General features: G+C 46.9%; 1 protein-coding gene across 1 annotated transcript in view; it reads right to left on the bottom strand.

Annotated features, from left to right (window-relative positions):
* The window catches only part of LOC121004136 (heparan sulfate glucosamine 3-O-sulfotransferase 3A1-like), a 132,589-nt gene extending 111,985 nt beyond the window's left edge, over positions 1-20,604 (bottom strand). The window contains exon 1 of the mRNA XM_040436280.1: positions 19,706-20,604. Coding sequence (XP_040292214.1) covers positions 19,706-20,238 — 533 coding nt within the window. The 5' untranslated portion in view covers positions 20,239-20,604. The remainder of the gene's footprint in view (positions 1-19,705) is intronic.
* Between the last annotated feature and the right edge of the window lie 1,036 nt (positions 20,605-21,640).

The raw sequence follows: 21,640 nt of genomic DNA, 5'->3' as shown, positions 1-21,640 counted from the left end.
GGGGCCACAGACACCTCAGCAGAACACAACGGACCCATCATAAGTCACTGGGGTTCAATGGGCATTATTAGAGTGATGGAGAATATGGCACAGCACGACGCTCGTGTGAACACAGCCTAAGGCCGGGGTCGTACAGAGATGACAATGGTATTGGGGTGGGCTTGTCCCTTATTTTTTTCTCTTTCCGAGGCCTATGAAGGGTTAAACAGTGCTGGCAACAGCTCAGGTGAAATAGACGCACTTGGAAAAAAGTCAACCTGGATGTGTTGTGTTAAAATGTGACCTCTGAACACATGTTAGCAGTGCAGACACCAGCGCTAACACCCAAAGAGCAGACAGAAAAAGGTGTATTATCACCTCCGCAGCCTGCACAGAATCACAGGAAGACGAGCCCGGCAGGGGACTGAGATCAACAGATGCTTCTGAGCAAGAAGCTCCCTGATTAACCCGCTCGCCATCTACTCAGGGCACAGGGACATCAACGGCACCCTCGTTATTTTTATGATATGGTCCAGGGCTTCACCCATACAATGACAATATACACAGCCTACAATCCCCCCCCAAAAAAACCGCAACATCATAATTGAAATTATCCACCATGCCACCACCTAGAAGCCCCACGATCAGCTGCTTTTGTCAGTCACCGTCGTCAGAAGCTAAACTGCAGACAGACTTGAAGCTAAAGGGAGCTGATCACTGGTGGCGCTGCTGGGTGTCAGACCCCCACCAATCTGACATTAATGACCTATCTTGAAGATAGGTCATAAATATCTAAAGGAATGCGACTAGACACTTTTCACACTGGCCACTACCAAGCTCACAATAGGTGGATAATTTTTGTTGTCGGCATCTGGCGTTTCAGCTTTGCTATGTAGTCTGGGACAGAACTGCAGTCATCTCATTGACATTACATGATCATTATTAGTATTAATAACTGTAGTTCAGATGTACTGCTGGAGGCCGAGATAATGCAGTGTGGTAAGGGTGCATTCACACGACCATGGCCATTTTGCATCCTTGAGAGCATCCACTTTCTGGATAAATGTATTATTTTTTTTTTTTTCCATCCCAACCCCTGAGGTGCCCTCAGTATACACAGTGTCCCCCATAGTACCTCCTGGTACTCCTCCAGTACCTCAGTAGCTATGATGGCCCCCACAGTGCCCCTCAGTAGCTATAATGGCCCACACAGTGCCCCTAAGTAGCTATAATGGCCCCCACAGTGCCCCTCAGTAGCTATGATGGTCCCCACAGTGCCCCCAGTATCTATAATAGCCCCCACAGTGCCTCCAGTATCTATGATGGCCCCCACAGTGCCCATTAATATCTATAATGGCCCCCACAGTGCCCCTCAGTAGCTATAATGGTCCCCGTAGTGCCCCTCAGTATCTATAATGGTCCACACAGTGCTCCTCAGTATCTATAATGGCCTCCCACAGTGCTCCTCAGTATCTATAATGGTCCCCATAGAGCCCCCCAGTATCTATAATGGCCCCCACGGTGCCCCTCAGTAGCTATAATGGCCCTCACAGTGTCCCTCAGTAGCTATAATGGCCCCCACAATGCCCCTCCGTAGCTCTGATGGTCTCCACAGTGCCCCCAGTATCTATAATTGCCCCCACAGTGCCCCCAGTATCTATAATGGCCGGCACAGTGCCTCTAAGTATCTTTAAAGGCCCCCACAGTGCCCCTCAGTAGCTATAATGGTCCCAGCAGTGCCCCTCAGTATCTATAATGGCCCACACAGTGCTCCTCAGTCTCTATAATGGCCTCCCACACTGCTCCAAAGTATCTATAATGGTCCCCACAGTGCCCCTCAGTATCTATAATGGCACCCACAGTGCCCCTCAGTAGCTATGATGGTCCCCACAGTGCCCCCAGAATCTATAATAGCCCCCACAGTGCCCCTCAGTATCAGTAATGACAACAAAGTGCCTCCAAGTATAAATGATGTCCTACATTCTGCTGGTGCTGACAAATAAAAAACCTCACCACTTGCATGTGCCGGAACACTCGCTCTGCACTGGAGGCACTGTGACGTCACCACGTGGAGAACATCCCTACCTGCTGCTTACAGTGTGGAGCAGGTGTTCCTGCCTATGCAAGTGCTGAAGTGAGTATTTCATTTTTTTAACCTCTGAAAGGTCCTTTTTTCCATAGTGTACCTGTTTTTAACGGCCGCTAGACAAGTGCACTTCTATCTAAACGGACCCATTGATTTCAGTGGGGTCTGTCTGGCGGACCACAACAAGACATATTTTTTGAAGGCCACTATTAACTGGCCATTAAAAAATGGTCATTTGAATAGCCCCATAGACTTTAATTAGTTCTGAAAACTGCCATTTATTTCTATTTTCGAAAGTCCAATAAAAAATGAATAGAGAGCGCAGATCGCTCCACTCACCTCTATGGCACTGCCGGAAATAGTAAAGCCAGCGCTCGGCTATTTTCAGAGCTCCCATAGAAATGAATGGAGACTGGGCATGCATGCGAGGCTGCTCTCCGTTTGCTTCATGGGGTCCCATTTGGAGACAGGAGTGGGTCCCAGAGGTGGGACTGGCACCTATCTGACATTGGTGGCAAATCCTAGTGATGTGCCACCAATGTCTGAGGTGAGATAACCCCTTTAACTTTTGTGCGAAAGATACCCAAGAAAGGACAGGTAATCAGGGAAGGTAATCGGCAGCCAGGAGGAAATGAAGAATCATGGGATGTGTACTTTTTAGGGCTCTATCATTAACAGGATGGACCTATAAATATGAACACATGGTTGATTTTTCGATGTTATGGAAGAGAATAACCCCTTTATGGATTAGAATTCACTAATATTAACTCCTGCAAGTTCTGGGGCAGCATAACTCCCCACCAGTTGAACCCCTTCCCACCTCTTGAATCCCTCCCCACTGCCTAAATACTTTCCCACTGCCTGAATCCCGCTTCACCGCTGGAATCCTTCCCCACCACCTGAACACCTCCCCACGGTCTGAATCCCTTCCTATCATCCAAACCGCTCCTCACTGTTTGAACCCCTCCCCACCTTTTAAACCCATCTCTACAGACTGAACCCCTCCCCAGCATTTGAACCTCTACCCACCTTTTGAAATCACCCACACCTTCTGAACTTCTCCCCATCTTCTGAACTGCTTCTCATCGTCTGAACTGCTCCCCACTGTCTGAACCCCTCCCCAGCGCCTAAAGCCCTCTCCACTGCCTGAACCACTCACCACCATCTAAACCGCTCCTCACCATCTGTACCGCTTCTTACCGTCTGAACCGGTCCCCACCGCCTGAACCTATCCCTACAGACTGAATGCCTCCCCAGAATCTGTACCGCTACTCACCTTTGAAATCACCCCCACCTTCTGAACTGCTCCCCACCTTCTGAACTGCTCCTCATCGTCTGAACTGCTCCTCATCGTCTGAACTGCTCCTCACTATCTGAACCACCTCCCACTGCCTGAACCCCTCTCCACTGCCTGAACCGCTCCCCACCATCTAAACCGCCCCCCACCATCTGTACCACTTATTACCATCTTAACCGATCCCCACAGACTGAACCCTTCCCCACAGACTGAAACCCTCGCCACCATCTGAAATGCTCCTCGCCGCCTGAACCGTTACCCACCTTCTGAAATGCACCCTACTTTCTGAACTGCTCCTTATCGTCTGAACTGCTACCCACTGTCTGAACCACTTCCCACTGCCTGAACCATCCCCAATATCTGAACCACTCCCAACTATCTGAACTGCTTCCCACTTTCTAAACCACTCCTCACAGTCTGAACCGCTTTCCACCATCTGAACCACTACCCACTTCTGAAATTCTCCCCACCTTCTGAACTGCTCCCCATCATCTGAACTGCTCCCCACTGTCTTGTCTAAACCACTTCCCACTGCCTAAACCTCTCCCCACCGTCTATATTGCTCCCCACAATCTGAACGGCTCCCCACCATCTAAACCATTCCCCACCGCCTGAACCGCTCCCGACCATCTGAACCACTCCCCACCATCTGAATCATGCCCCACAGTTTGAACTGCACCCAAATGTCTAAACTGCTTCTACTCTCCACAGGAGAAATGGCTGATTTGTAAAAGCAGGAGTTAATATCATATCATATTATAAACTACAGAGCTCTATCATTAGTGTCTGGTCGGGTATCGCCCTTCGCCCTCTACAAGAACTCATGTGCTTAACGCTCGTTTAATGTTCTAAGAGTTGGCACAGCAGATAAAAGATTTCCTGTAGAGAGGGTAAAAATACCATCTAATGATTCAGGAAACCTGGGGGTGGAAACATTAATAGAGAGAAATCTTGTGGATGTCAATGGAGATCTAATATATTTCTATTTTTCAATGTTCCATGAGGGTTGATGGTGATAAGGACTTTTCCTCCCCCCCGATTACTGCACTGACTGCAGAACGAAGCCTACAGGTCATTGATCAATGTCTCAATCTGGGTTTACTTAACGGCTTAACTTATCTAGAACTTTCCTCTTTACAAATAACTTTTTAATGAATTTTGGAACAAATCCATGATAAACGTATGCGATGGTTGATAATGCTGCTATCCAGGGAGCAAAATTAGGTTGAGAACTGATTTGAATGAATTGCCATATTAGGCATAAATCCAAGCCCATCGAGAAGAGGGGCCGTGTAATTTTACCTTTTACTCATAGAATGGGATTAAAGGACTTTAATCCAGTTATACAAACATCATCCCATCCACCAGGAAGTACATAGGAGGCAGTATTATAGTAGTTATAATCTTGTACATAGGAGGCAGTATTATAGTAGTTATAATCTTGTACATAGGAGGCAGTATTATAGTAGTTATATTCTTGTACATAGGAGGCAGTATTATAGTAGTTATATTCTTGTACATAGGAGGCAGGATTATAGTAGTTATATTCTTGTACATAGGAGGCAGTATTATAGTAGTTATATTCTTGTACATAGGAGGCAGTATTATAGTAGTTATATTCTTGTACATAGAAGCAGTATTATAGTAGTTATATTCTTGTACATAGGAGGCAGTATTATAGTAGTTATAATCTTGTACATAGGAGCAGTATTATAGTAGTTATATTCTTGTACATAGGAGCAGTATTATAGTAGTTATATTCTTGTACATAGGAGGCAGTATTATAGTAGTTATAATCTTGTACATAGGAGGCAGTATTATAGTAGTTATATTCTTGTACATAGGAGGCAGTATTATAGTAGTTATAATCTTGTACATAGGAGCAGTATTATAGTAGTTATATTCTTGTACATAGGAGCAGTATTATAGTAATTATATTCTTGTACATAGAAGGTAGTATTATAGTAGTTATATTCTTGTACATAGGAGCAGTATTATAGTAGTTATAATCTTGTACATAGGAGCAGTATTATAGTAGTTATATTCTTGTACATAGGAGCAGTATTATAGTAGTTATATTCTTGTACATAGAAGCAGTATTATAGTAATTCTATTCTTGTACATAGGATCAGTAATATAGTAGTTATATTCTTGTACATAGGAGCAGTTTTATAGTAGTGATATTCTTGTACATAGGAGGCAGTATTATAGTAGTTATATTCTTGTACATAGAAGCAGTATTATAGTAATTATATTCTTGTACATAGGAGCAGTTTTATAGTAGTGATATTCTTGTACATAGGAGCAGTATTATAGTAGTTATATTCTTGTACATATGAGCAGTTTTATAGTAGTGATATTCTTGTACATAGGGGGCAGTATTATAGTAGTTATATTCTTGTACATATGAGCAGTATTATAGTAGTGATATTCTTGTACATAGGGGCAGTATTATAGTAAAACTTCTCTATAAAGAACATAATTTATTTTTGTTATACAATTAAAGCTTAGTGGTAAGTTTTATCAGCTAAGTGCCGCACACCTGGCTGAAGATCCTTCTTGCTCCCTTGAAATCATGAATTCTAAACCAGTCTATCTTATCTGAACGATGCAGTGTGACTGACAGACGAAACAGTGTCCAATTCCTATTTCCTTTGGGAGATTGACCTCTTTGTTATGTTCATTTTCTTCCGAGCTGTAGTTAATATTTCTTCGCTCTACTTACTGGTGGTACACGGACCATCTGCACTCCACTTGGGTGGAATCCAGATGTCATCAACTGCCTCAATCTTGATGCAACAGACACACATTTGTTTTATTCAGGCCCTGTTATATTTACACAGATCACATCACTTCTGTTTTTAGCTAAGATGTATGGTTCTCTGCCAGACTTCATTAACATGGTGAAGACAATAGAGAATGTTCTCAAAGGCGGTCGGCATCAACCAGCCAAGCGGAGAAGACATTGTACACACTGATGACTTGGAAGGACAGCCATTTTATTGAGTCAAGAATTCGGTAGCATTGCCTACAGGATCAGATGCTTCAATTAATTTCCTGACCAAGAGAGGAAAAAATGACACACGTAAAATAAGGAAACCAGTCCTGTGGCTGTGGAGAGGCCAGTCGAGTGTGGCTACCTCAAATATTAGGTTTGAAAATGACACATGTAAGCTAAAGAAATGAGTCCTGGGTGCAAATGATGCTTGACTATCTCAAGTACTGAGTTTGGAAATGATACACATAAGCTAAGAAAGCTCCTGGGACTGTGGAGAGGCCAATGGCGTGTGTTTATCTAAAAAATTGGGTTTGATGGTCAACCAAAATAAAAGGAGTAACATGACCTGGTCAAGAGGGTCCTGATGTTCAAAAAAGACTGCTATATACCAATATACTGGATGGTGAGAAGAAGATCAGCATTCTTGGTCAATAGGACAATTTAAAAAAATTAAAATATTTCAGATAGATAGCTTGACATAATAGATATAGAAACTTATTCTTTAGCACTTTAAAAATAAATTATTCGATTTCATCATTGATTTCTATCTTAGCAAAACTAGGTTACATAGGGAACCAATAGTAATGTTTCTACTAAAGGACAGTAATGACCCCAAGATATTTTGTGACATGCACACTGCTCCTTTATCTATATAAAGATGGTAAGTCTATGGACCATGTCAAGATGGCTTCATCATACAGTATACCAATGAGTAGCTCATGTACAGGTATATATATATATATAGCTGTAGCCTTCAGAGAGAACTAGGTTCCTCATCACTGGTAGAAAGAAGACAGTAGTCTGCATCATGACGTCTATGAAGATAAGTGTTTTTTTTTTTGTACTGGAACCATTAGACCGCCATCATAACCTAGCAAAGTTAATTTTAAGGTTGCTATTCTTATCCTTCATGATTGGTCTGTGTAGGTTGTTAAATTAGATGACTTGCCATAAGTTAAAAGGATGATTCAGACAAAAGGGCCAGCTGATCTCTGGTGTGAGCTGTGGTCAAGTCTGGGGTGCAAACTTGTCATTCAGTATGAACATCTTTTCAACAACAGCTCCTGGCAACCAAGGATAAAAATCTAATGCAGATACAACTTTTTCACCAATATCCTTCCGTCACAAAAATTTGCAGATGGTCATCAGAAAATGGTCCAAACTGGCTTCTTTAGCTGTCCAAAATCTATATCGTAGTGCCACCACTGCCGAAGAGACAAATATAAGAGAAACTATGGTTTTGGCTATACATTTTCTTAAGACATTTTTTAATTTGGATCGTAGACAGTGTTTTTAAAAAAAATATTTGCCCTTATGTTTCTACATTTGGAAGGATAGGAGCTATCTGTTTCACATTTAAATCCTATATCCATGTCAATCTTAAGCGCAGTAATGATTGCACACAGGTGACTGACTGGCGGATCACTGCTAATCCACCTGCAAACAATCAAAATGGGATTAAATGTGGTCTCGGTCAGCCAAGACTGGAACACACGTTTCAGGAGAACCTGACACCGGCTAGATATTTTATTCCTGTCGTGCTACAATACACAGGAGGTGCTAGCCAATTCATAGTACATAGGGCACCGATAGGCCGCTTGGAATCCGAAAAGCTTCCATGACGTTGATGGAGCTTTGGTTCCATGGCGGATTTTTGTAGAACATCTGAGCACGCACAAGTGACAAAATCTGGCATCTCCACAAGCTCTCATATTTCTTCACATACCCTCTGAGAAGTTAAGCGGGCTTCAACCACGTTAAGGGTGGGAAAGGCTGGTGGGAGTCAGACGCACAGCCGGACACAGCTGCTACAAGGAATGTAGATGAGGCTTGTGAGCTAGCCCCCTGACCTTTCACTAGTGTCCATGTCACACTTGGTGTGATATTTTGTATTCGTGTAGACATCTTGAACAACACTGAGGGCAAAAGAAAATGTTACCACGGACAGCACATTAATACATATATATGGAAAGCTGATCTCAAAGAACCTTCAGGTCATTTCATCTCACAGTAGAGTTGATGATGTTCTACAGTTACTTATGGTTAAAAGTTCATAACAAAGATCCATCAAGAGGACACAATTCTGATCTGGACTAGCCATGTTACACCAGTGAAAGGCAAAATGAAAGCCATGTAGAATCAAAATCAGCTACTGGTTTAACTACTGCTCGTTTTTTTCACAAACACATTTCGGTTCGATAAGGATTGGTGATGGCCATCTTCAAAAATTTTTGGCCAATAGGCTTTCTAGGAAGCACCTGATTTAAGAAGGATTTTTATTGTGGTTACAATATTGGGACAAACTGACACTTGTTAAAAGAGAAAAATCACAAATCGGGGCGCTCCATGGTGATGTACCGCATGTAAAGGAGACCTACTGTAGGACAACAGGTAGGTAATGAGGCTAAACCACATAGGGTTGAGCATATGAACTCTGAGAAGCTCATGAAGCCCTCCAGAGGAAGGAACACAGGTACGGTAACCAAAACACCCCCCACCGGTAATTCATAGGACCTCCGAAGATGCAGAACAACATCCAAAAGAAGCAAGCTGAGGAGCGCAGGATACCAAAAGGATTTCATTATTGTATATGTAATGCGTTTCAAAGGCGTGGAACACTTGACGGGCATTGTGACTGTGCCTGATAAAGAAGGCAGCACACCCAGGGGTGCACCACCAATGAGGCCAGGGGAGGCTAGGTGCACCCCTGAGCACACCTTAGAAACATGTTACAAGCACAATAAAGAAATACTTTTGGTATCCTGCGCTCCTCAGCCTGCTTCTTTTGGACGTTTATCTACACTGACACTTGGGGTACAGGACAGTAACTCTGTCCTCTCTCTGTATTTGTGAGCATATGACACGGTCTCTCGCTTCTCTCCATGTTACTCTCGATCTCTCCTTCTATAAACCAGTGGCTGCTTTCCAGTCGGGAATGTCGGAGAATGAGTTTACGTTACGTCTCCCTTCTGTTTGAACAATCACCCGACTGTCTGATGGACTCTACACAGAAGACATGAGAACAGATCACTACGTTCTGTCCAGGACATCAAGTAAAACGTGCTTGACAAGGTGTCAGTGCCTGGTGGGCTCTCTGGCTGCATGGAGGGGATTTCCACCAACTGAAAAGTAATATTTTACAGCTCGTTCCTGTCCCTTTGGAACCTACTACTGAATTGTTTGCATTTATTGTATTCACAATGTCAGATTGTGTCAGTAAAGTTTGTGTCTCATTGACGTGGTCTTGGAATAATTGTGGTCCTCAATAATATAATTGCTTGTATTTTAAAGTCATTCTGTCTTTCATTTTACTCAACTCCCATGGCTCTTATTTGCCAGTGCATTCCATTTATTAGTCCACTAATGGAAAATTAGACGATGCAGCAACATGGTGGGAAATTATCGAAGATGGCTCCCACTGGAAGTTCCTTCGATGCATCACCATTTAAGCAGGTTGTAGCACCAGATGGAAAGTCCAAGCAGAACTGGTATGGACCAGCATTTCAATATTCACCAGGATCCCCCTGCTTTCTGTTGGTGCTGGAGACTTCAGGTCTGAGGATTCCTGCAATTTCACATATTGGGTCATGGCAGAAGGTCCAGAAGGTCTCAAATAGGTTAGGGTTTCATGGTAAACACTTAAGTTTCTGTGGGTCATCATAAAATTGTGGTGTAAATCTGCTCATACCCATTAAAATGAAGGTGGCCGAACCTGCCTGAACCATCTGATCTAATGTGTATGGGTGTGCCCTGTCCGCCACACTCCCTTCTGTAGATGTTGGGAATAGAAGGACCCAAGATTGTTCTTACAGGACATACAAGGAGACTGGCAGTGGCTTATTCCCTGTTCCCCACCAAGAGCACACAGATTAAAGTCTCCATGCCTGTCTCTAGAACGGGGGTCCCCCTCACCCCCGACACTGTTCCGCCTTACCCTTCTGACTATGAGAGATGGCCAGGTTTATCGAAACAGCCCATTTGGCTCATTTTTCAGCACAAATCATAGCGTGAGTACACGAACCAACACTTGCCTATTACACGCCATAAAATTGTCAGAGAAACAATGAAGAATCTGCTCTCGCGCATGAAGCGTGGAAAAATCACAGGGGCTACAATCAAAAACATACGGGTTCAACCTGACAAGTGTCGGACATAAGTAGAAGCTACAACTGGGAACCATTAAAGGGGCAGTGCCACCATTACAAGTTATCTTACTGTAATATAATTCAGCATGGAAAACTAGTTACTTTGGTGATTTACTTTCTATTACAAAATTGCTCCAGCTGTGAGATATTCTCTTTACTTCATTTAATAGCGCCCCCTGGTGTTTAACCAGTATAATAATGTGCATATCTGCCCAATGAGGTGGTCGCACACATCGATCTACTGTTAGAAGGTGTGACAGTTTCAGGGAGAGAGCTGAAAGGACACAACCTCTGAGCTGTGATAGGGGGAGAGCTGCAGCAGAAAGGACCCACCCTTGAGCTGTGTCAGGGAGAGAACTTCAGCAGAAATGACAAGCCCTCTGATAAAGGACACACCCCTAAGGTGCCAGCTTGAAATAAATCTAGCAGAGCAGCTGGAGCAATGAATGGGGAGATCTCTGCATCTATGTGAGGTACAGGGCTGGTTCTAGCTTTATGTGTCCAGTCTGCTGCAGCTGGTGGCAGTTGAAGGATAGAACTGAACATGTGTGTCCGTCTCAGTGAGCAGGACAGAGAAATTAGAAAAAGAGCAAACAGCAGGTGGCGCTATACAGATAGATTTCATTGAATAACTCAGTAGCTATAATACATTTTTTATTACATGCAATTACAAAAGTGTTCGGATCTACGGTAGGTTCTGGTTTGAAAACTGTAGAATTTTTAATGTGGGACAACCCCTTTAATTAGTCTTGAACGAATCGAGATTCGGATCACAGATTCAAAGACGATTCGCAGGGGTGCAACTAGCCTTTCTGCTGCCTGAGGCGAAAACTGAAACGGCGCCCCAACCCCCCAATGCCAAATTCTTTAACCTAACCCCTTCCCTCCAGCCCTACTGTTAAAGATTTTCTTGGAAAACATTACATACAGAGCTACAAAACATACAGGGTAATACAGCGCCACATACTGTGCCCACTGTGCTTCCCAGTACTGCAGAAGCAGATAATCCCCCTTCCGCTGCCACCCTCTTGTCCCTACCTGGTGCCGCCTGAGGCAATCGCCTGACCTCGCCTCATTGGTGCTGCACCCCTGCCAATTCATTCAAAAACTTTTCTGCATCTTTAAAAACATTTAAAATTAGAAATCTGAAGTCGGGTTTGGTACCGGCTGGAACCTCTGTACCAAACCTAACATTGGATTGCAATTTTAACATGTTTTTAAAGACGCAGAAGTTACATATACAGTATATATATATACACACATTTTGGTGGCCTACTATTAATTCATCATCCATATCACAGTAAAGAGTTAACAGTCAGTATCTGTCGGGAACCCGTCATCTGGGTGCTGAGGCTTAATACAACCTAATAGCTTCCTACATTCCCCATAATTGAAGTTCTTGCTTTTCGGTTAATCAGCTGGAAAAATAAAAAGAAAGGAAACAGCAGTGGGCGGAGGAGGTGGCACTTTTACCAAGTGTCACCCGGCCCAGGAAACTTAGTACAATATTTCAGAAAGTGCCGCTTGTTTGTAATTATACGCTTCATTATAAAACTGCGGATTTTAGACGAGTTCCCCCTCGAAATGCTGATTTTTTTTTTTATATGTCCTCTCCCTAGACAATTATGGCAATTCCGTCTGAAAGCTGTCAGATAGATGATTGATTCTCGTAACAACACTCGAAAAGGAGAAATAAAATCAGCCGGGGGATGAGTTACTCGGAATAATACTGGGACTCCGCTTTTTACTGCCGATACAAAGACGGATCTGCTTACACAAAGCCGCCGTGATCGCTCATCCAGAGGGGCGTAAGTATCCCGCTCCTTCAGTTTATGGGCCAGAAGCGCGCCGCTGATTGCTAAAATTATTCACTTCTCGATTTTCAGAATCAGAAGTGAAAAAATCTAAAGTGCAACCTGCAACTTTCTAATGATCTTTCTCCAATGTTTTTGAATTTTTTGTATTATGTCAATGGCACCAACTGTAGTCATGTAGGGGTTAAAATCATCACAGGACACCCACGCTACAATCAAAAATTCCCGGCAAATATAAATCCTTTAGTCATTTTCTCCTGGGAAAATGGTCAGAATCTCCATCTGTTGATGGGTGACAAACAATATGGCCACTAATAATACAGCTCAAGCAAGGGTTGTCAGCCAACTTATCCAGACTTTTCATTGAAGGGTAAATTTGAAGCCTCCGTTGCAAATTTGGTGACATTTGATAAGAGGAACAGTGATACTTGTAGATCTGTTCTTCTATTTAAACAATGGATACCACAATGGTACAAACGGGCCCATCCCCTAGGATCTGTTTCATTGGACGGTAATTTCGGAGCCTCCAATGAAAAGTTAGTCAGATTTCATGAGAAAAACAGAGATGTTGGTGAAGCAGTTCTTCCATTCAAAAAATGGACACCGCAGTGGAACATGGTCACGTCAATGGGCTCCATTGGTGGTTGTGGTTATACAATAGATTTGGCACTGTGCAACAAATGCCAACAGTACCTAACATATGTAGGCCATGGGGGAACCTCGGAACAGGTCCTACAAACAAGGTTGTGGAGAATTTAAACCAAGCTTCATGAAAGGAGATGTCTTCCTGTCCCAGGTTGAAAAGTGGTGTTGCTAGCCTGCAGAAATGTGCCCCACTACATCAGCTCTATGTGCCCCCTACATCAGTGCTATGTGCCCCGCTACCTCAGCGTTATGTGCCCCCTTACCTCAGTGCTATGTGCTACTATGTGCCCCCCTACCTCAGCTCTATGTGCTCCCCTACCTCAGTGTTATGTGGCCCCCCCTTACCTCAGTGCAATGTGCTCTGCTAACTCAGCACTATGTGCCCCTCTACCTCAGTGCTATGTGCCCCCTACCTCAATTCAATGTGCCCCGTATCTCAGCACTATGTGCCCCCTACCTCAGCACCATGTGCCCCCTACCTCAGCACCATGTGCCCCCTACCTCAGCACCATGTGCCCCCTACCTCAGCACCATGTTGTACCCCCTACCTCAGCTCCACGTGCCCCCATACCTCAGCTCTATGTGCCCCCTACCTCAGTGCATCAGTGGGCCCCTAACTTAGTGCTATGTGGCCCCCTACCTCAGCTCTATGTGCCCTCCTACCTCAGCTCTATGTGCCCTCCTACCTCATCTCTATGTGCCCCCCTACCTCAGCTCTGTGTGCCCCCCTACCTCAGCTCCGTGTGCCCCCCTACCTCAGCTCCGTGTGCCCCCCTACCTCAGCACCCTGTTCACCCCTACCTCAGCACCCTGTTCACCCCTACCTCAGCACCATGTGCCCCCCTACCTCAGCACCATGTGCCCCCCTACCTCAGCAACATGTGCCCCCCTACCTCAGCTCTATGTGCCCCCATACCTCAGCTCTATGTGCTCCCTACCTCAACTCTATGTGGCCCCTGTAACTTAGCTCTATGTGCCCCTCTACCTCAGTGCACTATGTTCCCCCCAGGCCCCCACCTTAGCTCTATGTGCCCCCTACCTCAGCTCTATGTGCCCCCTACCTCAGCTCTATGTGCCCCCTACCTCAGCTCTATGTGCCCCCCTACCTCAGCTCCATGTGCTCCCTACCTCAGCTCTATGTGCTCCCTACCTCAGCTCTATGTGCTCCCTACCTCAGCTCTATGTGGCTCCCTACCTCAGCTCTATGTGCCCTCCTACCTCATCTATATGTGCCCCCCTACCTCAGCTCTATGTTCCCCCCTACCTCAGCTCTTTGTGCCCTCCTACCTCAGCTCTATGTGCCCCCCTACCTCAGCTCTATGTGCCCCCCTACCTCAGCTCTATGTGCCCCCCTACCTCAGCTCTGTGTTCCCCCTACCTTAGCTCTATGTGCCCCCCTACCTCAGCTCTATGTGCCCCCTACCTCAACTCTATGTGGCCCCTGTAACTTAGCTCTATGTGCCCCTCTACCTCAGTGCACTATGTTCCCCCCAGGCCCCCACCTTAGCTCTATGTGCCCCCTACCTCAGCTCTATGAGCCCCCCTACCTCAGCTCTATGTGCCCTCCTACCTCAGCTCTATGTGCCCTCCTACCTCAGCTCTATGTGCCCCCCTACCTCAGCTCTATGTGCCCCCTACCTCAGCTCTATGTGCCCCCTACCTCAGCTCTATGTAGCCCCTCTAACTCAACTCTATGTGGCCCCTCTAACTTAGCTCTATGTGCCCCCTACCTCAGCTCTATGAGCCCCCCTACCTCAGCTCTATGTGCCCTCCTACCTCAGATCTATGTGCCCTCCTACCTCAGCTCTATGTGCCCCCTACCTCAGCTCTATGTGCCCCCCTACCTCAGCTCCATGTGCCCATATACCTCAGCTCTATGTGCTCCCTACCTCAGCTCTATGTGCCCCCTACCTCAGCGCTATGTGGGCCCCTACCTTAGTGCTATGTGGCTCCTCTACCTCAGCTCTATGTGCCCTCCTACCTCATCTATATGTGCCCTCCTACCTCAGCTCTATGTGCCCCCCTACCTCAGCTCTTTGTGCCCTCCTACCTCAGCTCTATGTGCCCCCCTACCTCTGCTCTATGTGCCCCCCTACCTCAGCTCTGTGTGCCCCCTACCTCAGCTCTATGTGCCCCCCTACCTCAGCTCTATGTGCCTCCTACCTCAGCTCTATGAGCCCCCCTACCTCAGCTCTATGTGCCCTCCTACCTCAGCTCTATGTGCCCCCCTACCTCAGCTCTATGTGCCCCCCTACCTCAGCTCTATGTGCCCCCTACCTCAACTCTATGTGGCCCCTGTAACTTAGCTCTATGTGCCCCTCTACCTCAGTGCACTATGTTCCCCCCAGGCCCCCACCTTAGCTCTATGTGCCCCCTACCTCAGCTCTATGAGCCCCCCTACCTCAGCTCTATGTGCCCCCCTACCTCAGCTCCATGTGCCCCCATACCTAAGCTCTATGTGCTCCCTACCTCAGCTCTATGTGCTCCCTACCTCAGCTCTATGTGCCCCCTACCTCAGTGCTATGTGGGCCCCTACCTTAGTGCTATGTGGCTCCCTACCTCAACTCTATGTGCCCTCCTACCTAATCTATATGTGCCCCCCTACCTCAGCTCTATGTGCCCCCCTACCTCAGCTCTATGTGCCCCCCTACCTCAGCTCTATGTGCCCCCCTACCTCAGCTCTATGTGCCCCCCTACCTCAGCTCTATGTGCCCCCCTACCTCAGCTCTGTGTGCCCCCTACCTCAGCTCTATGTGCCCCCGTACCTCAGCTCTATGTGCCCCCGTACCTCAGCTCTATGAGCCCCCCTACCTCAGCTCTATGTGCCCTCCTACCTCAGCTCTATGTGCCCCCCTACCTCAGCTCTATGTGCCCCCCTACCTCAGCTCTATGTGCCCCCTACCTCAACTCTATGTGGCCCCTGTAACTTAGCTCTATGTGCCCCTCTACCTCAGTGCACTATGTTCCCCCCAGGCCCCCACCTTAGCTCTATGTGCCCCCTACCTCAGCTCTATGAGCCCCCCTACCTCAGCTCTATGTGCCCCCCTACCTCAGCTCCATGTGCCCCCATACCTAAGCTCTATGTGCTCCCTACCTCAGCTCTATGTGCTCCCTACCTCAGCTCTATGTGCCCCCTACCTCAGTGCTATGTGGGCCCCTACCTTAGTGCTATGTGGCTCCCTACCTCAACTCTATGTGCCCTCCTACCTAATCTATATGTGCCCCCCTACCTCAGCTCTATGTGCCCCCCTACCTCAGCTCTATGTGCTCCCCTACCTCAGCTCTATGTGCCCCCCTACCTCAGCTCTGTGTGCCCCCTACCTCAGCTCTATGTGCCCCTGTACCTCAGCTCTATGTGCCCCCGTACCTCAGCTCTATGAGCCCTCCTACCTCAGCTCTATGAGCCCTCCTACCTCAGCTCTATGAGCTCTCCTACCTCAGCTCTATGTGCCCCCCTACCTCAGCTCTATGTGCCCCCCTACCTCAGCTCTATGTGCCCCCTACCTCAACTCTATGTGGCCCCTGTAACGTAGCTCTATGTGCCCCTCTACCTCAGTGCACTATGTTCCCCCCAGGCCCCCACCTTAGCTCTATGTGCCCCCTACCTCAGCTCTATGAGCCCCCCTACCTCAGCTCTATGTGCCCCCTACCTCAACTCTATGTGGCCCCTCTAACTTAGCTCTATGTGCCCCTCTACCTCAGTGCACTATGTTTCCCTCACCTTAGCTCTATGTGCCCCCTACTTCAGCTCTATGAGCCCCCCTACCTCAGCTCTATGTGCCCTCCTACCTCAGCTCTATGTGCCCTCCTACCTCAGCTCTATGTGCCCCTCTACCTCAGCTCTATGTGGCCCCTCTAACTCAGCTCTATGTGGCCCCTCTAATTCAGCTCTATGTGCCCCCCTACCTCAGCTCTATGTGCCCCCCTACCTCAGCTCTATGTGCCCCCCTACCTCAGCTCTATGTGCCCCCCTATCTCAGCTCTATGTGCCCTCCTACCTCAGCTCTATGTGCCCCCCTACCTCAGCTCTATGTGCCCCCTACCTCAGCTCTATGTGCCCCCTACCTCAGCTCTATGTGCCCCCCACCCCAGCTCTACGTGGCCCCTCTAACTCAACTCTATGTGGCCCCTGCAACTTAGCTCTATGTGCCCCTCTACCTCAGTGCACTATGTTCCCCCCCACCTTAGCTCTATGTGCCCCCTACCTCAGCTCTATGAGCCCCCCTGCCTCAGCTCTATGTGCCCTCCTACCTCAGCTCTATGTGCCCCCATACCTCAGCTCTATGTGCCCCCTACCTCAGCTCTATGTGCCCTCCTACCTCAGCTCTATGTGCCCCCCTACCTTAGCTCTATGTGCCCCCCTAACTCAGCTCCATGTGCCCCCATACCTCAGCTCTATGTGCTCCCTACCTTAGCTCTATGTGCCCCCTACCTCAGCTCTATGAGCCCCCCTACCTCAGCTCTATGAGCCCCCCTACCTCAGCTCTATGTGCCCCCCTACCTCAGCTCTATGTGCCCCCCTACCTCAGCTCTATGTGCCCCCCTACCTCAGCTCTATGTGCCACCCTACCTCAGCTCTATGTGCCCCCCTACCTCAGCTCTATGTGCCCCCTGTGTAAGTAGATTTATTCTGTCAGAATTCTAGAAAGTTTGGGTAACAACCCTGGAGGAGCTATAATCATGACCTGACAAGATTCATAAAGCTTTCCAAGATATCACCGACTATTAATTCATCAAAGATGGTAAAAAACAACACTATTTAATACTCTCTTTTAACTAACACTTAATGGAAATTTTCAGGCAAAGTTGTGGAAAGCTGGAGGGAAAAGCGGGGTGACAAACACAGCAGGACGGGTGGTGACAGCCATAAGACTTACTTCACACCTCATTTTTGGTTTGCACTTTTTACTGTTTGCCGTATTTTTTGCAGTATTAAGGTTTTTTTTTAACGACATACGTACAACCTGCGTTTTTTTTCAGGAACTCAACTCCCATAGAGATTTCTATGGGGCAAAATGTCAGAAAAGTCGCCATAACTACAGCATGCAGTTTACCAAAAAAAATTTAAATGCACACATAGAATGTGAAAAAAGGCATGCAAAAAACGAAATTACGAATCAGGGTTCTCCGACCGCAATCGCAGGAGTAAGAGGGCCGACAAATATAATGTTACTTGCACCCGAAAACTGGCGTAATTTCACCAGGGTTACGCCCATTCTCAGCTGCAAATTGCATCACTTTTAGACTCTGTAACATTACTTTGTCCTTTTGTAACATCGCTTTACTTTGCAGTTTACTAGCAAGCTTAGTCAGTCTTATGGCTCATGCGCACGACCGTATGTATTTTGTGGTCCGCAAAACACGGATCTGCAAAAAAAAAGTGTGACTTCTGTGTTGCATCCTTTTGTTTTACGGATCCATTGTAGCAATGCCTGTCTTTGTAGGACATGTTCTATCTTTTTTTTGCAGAATGGATATACGGACATGGAGTGCACATGGAGTCATTTCCGTTTTTTTCCAAGCTCCATTAAAGTGAATGGTTCCGCATACAGTTCTTGATAACTTGTGCATGAGCCCTTGATAACTTCCCACCTTTGCCTCTATTGCTTGGCTCACTTTGCGCCAAAATGTATTGTATGTTAAGCCACACACCTTCCCCCTAAGCCACACCGCCTCATCGAGCGAGGCACAGTGGATTATTCTTTTTTTGGTGCGTGTATCAGTCTGAAACATTATAGATAGGCATGAAAACTAATGTGACCTTATGTGATAGAAAAGTGTCAAATTTTGGCAAAATTTGGGCGAAAATCTAGATGCAACCACATTAGTAAACGCGGGCCGATACGGAACAGTCCGGGGTCTTGGATTTACGCCTGATTTATATAAAAATTGCCTTTACTATCATTCTATATTAATAAGAATAGGAATGTGTCTACCCTGCCACAGGAGCTGCCCCAAATTTATGCCACGCACCACAACGTGCGCCATTTCAGTCAATGCGTACATACAGGCGATACACTTCCCCCGTGGTCTATGGACAGACTACAATATTTCCTGTATAATGTGCCATTCACACTGGTCCATAGAAATCAATACAACCGCACACCATAGAAGCCAATGGAAACTGCACGGAGGTATACGCAGGTGCGCAGGAGTCTCATTGACTCCTATAGGTGCCATATTACCGTTCTGGCTACGGCCATCAAGTCTAGTTTAGAGCGTATGCTGGTATCTAAAGAGTTAATCTACGCTGGTCACTGGACTGGAACAATATGGTGAGATTCTGCTGACGGGAGCCCCAGAAACGCCAGCAAATGGACTGTGGGGTTAATCTGTGACCAGTGCAGCTGTGAAGGGGTTAATGTCTCACTGACATACACGTCGGTGCAGAAAAGGGTCAAAAATGTGTTATTCATATTAACCCCTTTCTCGCTGGAATGCAGTCAAGTCCCGTAGATGAGAAGTAAGCAGGACTGAATACGGAAAGGGTTAATTACTCCCACACCCCAGTCCATCAATGAATGGAGGTGTGATAATACATGCAGAGGAGGAACTACAAGTCCCAGAAGACCCCCACCAGCCTTACACAACATGTCCAGAGCTGGATATGAATGGATAGAATTATATACTAATAGATCTACGGTACACTGTATGCACAGAACAATTCCACTACCGGCCAGCGTGGGGCAGTAGAGACTCAGCATCTCCCATAGAAAACACCACGGCAGCAGGACCACTCACCTGTACCAGTCCAGTCCCTTGTCATAGTTCCTGTCAAAGAAGTGGGGTTCAGCCCCCACAGCCCTGATGTCAGGGTGCACCCTCAGAAACTCCAGCAGGGCCCTCGTACCGCCTTTCTTCACGCCAATAATGATGGACTGGGGCAACTTCTTGCTCCCTTCCCCTAATGGAGTGAGAATAACGCCCCCCTGGGTTTGCCTAGGGTGGGCTACCCCAATATGAGGGAAAAGGTGACTCCACGGCGCCCCCTGGCGCATTTTGACTCTTTGTCCCGTCATCCTTTGCAGAACGAGTCGTTTCCTCTTAACTGAGTGCCAGATGGCCAGGTGAGGGTCCAGGTCCATGTATGCAGCTTCTTCCTCCTCCGTGGCCCCAATGATGGGTCCTGGTAGGCTCTGGCACCGGTCAGTCAGGCAATAGAAGACATACAAGGACATGAGCAAGGAGCAGAGGATCAGGACAAACCTCCTAAAGATGCTTCGTGACAGTGTCCCAGGAAAGGCACTGGGGGACGCCATGATCGCCCAAAACATGCCATGTTAGGTGATCCTGAACCAGGGTGCCATAGCACTACAGCTGTCAGTCGCTGAGGGCACCCGTAGCGGCAGCTCCTCTGGGCATGTCCGATTGTAAGCTCTGTGGGTCAGTACACTGCCGACCGCCTCTATGGGCTGCAGTCATGCTCCGGTAGAGATCTCCCCAGGCTCTTGTGCTGCCATCCAGCCCTTTGCAGTCAGCAGCAGAGTTTTGATCTCCACCCAATAGCCATTAGCACATCCATTTAGCTCCTGTGATGTCCCTCCTGTGTACAGCTGGTATTATCCTCAGCATTATCACCATCATCATTACTACACAGGGACTCTGGCAGAGACGCTGCAGCAATTTCTGCTTGGAGAAGCTCAGCTGCTACTGTGCCAAATCCCCTCCTGTAAACACCTCTATCTGTCACTGCTGCTTACACGTGGGGACCAGGGCACAAAACTTCTCAATGACATCACAGAGCGGAGCACTGACCAATGGCAGGCCGGCACTGACATCAATGGAATGCGCGGTGACCAATCAGCTCAAGGGGGGTGGTCTGCCTTTCACACCCTCTATCAAAGCTTTGTCCTTTTAAATAATAGTATATTGTAGGTGGGAATCGGCTGCCTAGACCTCAGATCCTCTCGTCTGCTCCTTATAAACTGAGGAACCGGCTTGTTACACCTCAGACCTTCTCATCTGCTCCTTAAAAACTGAGAAACCGGCTCCCTTAACCTCAGACCTTCTCGTCTGCTCCTTATAAACTGAGGAACCGGCTTGTTACACCTCAGACCTTCTCATCTGCTCCTTAAAAACGTAGGAACCGGCTCCCTACACCTCATATCTTCTCCTCTGCTTCTATAAACTGAGGAACTGGCTCCCTACTGTATATCTAAGATCTTCTCATCTGCTCCTTATATACAGAGAAATCTACTCCCTACACCTCAGATCCTCTCGTCTGCTCCTTATAAACTGATGAACCAGCTCCTTAAACCTCATATCTTCTCCTTTGCTTCTTATAAACTGAGGAACTGGCGCCCTACACCTCAGATCCTCTCGTCTGCTCCTTATAAACTGAGGAACTGGCGCCCTACACCTCAGATCCTCTCGTCTGCTCCTTATAAACTGAGAAACCGGCTCCCTAAACCTCATGTTTTCTCTGCTCCTTATAAACTGAGGAACTTCTCCTCTGCTCCTTATAAACTGATGAACCGACTCCCTACAACTCACATCTTCTCCTCTGCTCCTTAGGTACTTAAGAACCAGCTCCCTGCACCTAAGATTAACTTGCGTGCTCCTTGTAAACTGAGGAACCAGCTCCCTACACTCCATATCTTCTTATCTGCCCATATAAACTGGAGAATTTGCTCCCTGCACCTCAGATCCAGTAATTTGCCCCTTATAAACCGAGGA

Source organism: Bufo bufo, chromosome 6, assembly GCF_905171765.1.
Source record: "Bufo bufo chromosome 6, aBufBuf1.1, whole genome shotgun sequence".
In the NCBI taxonomy this organism is placed as follows: domain Eukaryota; kingdom Metazoa; phylum Chordata; class Amphibia; order Anura; family Bufonidae; genus Bufo; species Bufo bufo.
This window is presented reverse-complemented; position numbering and strand designations above follow the sequence as displayed.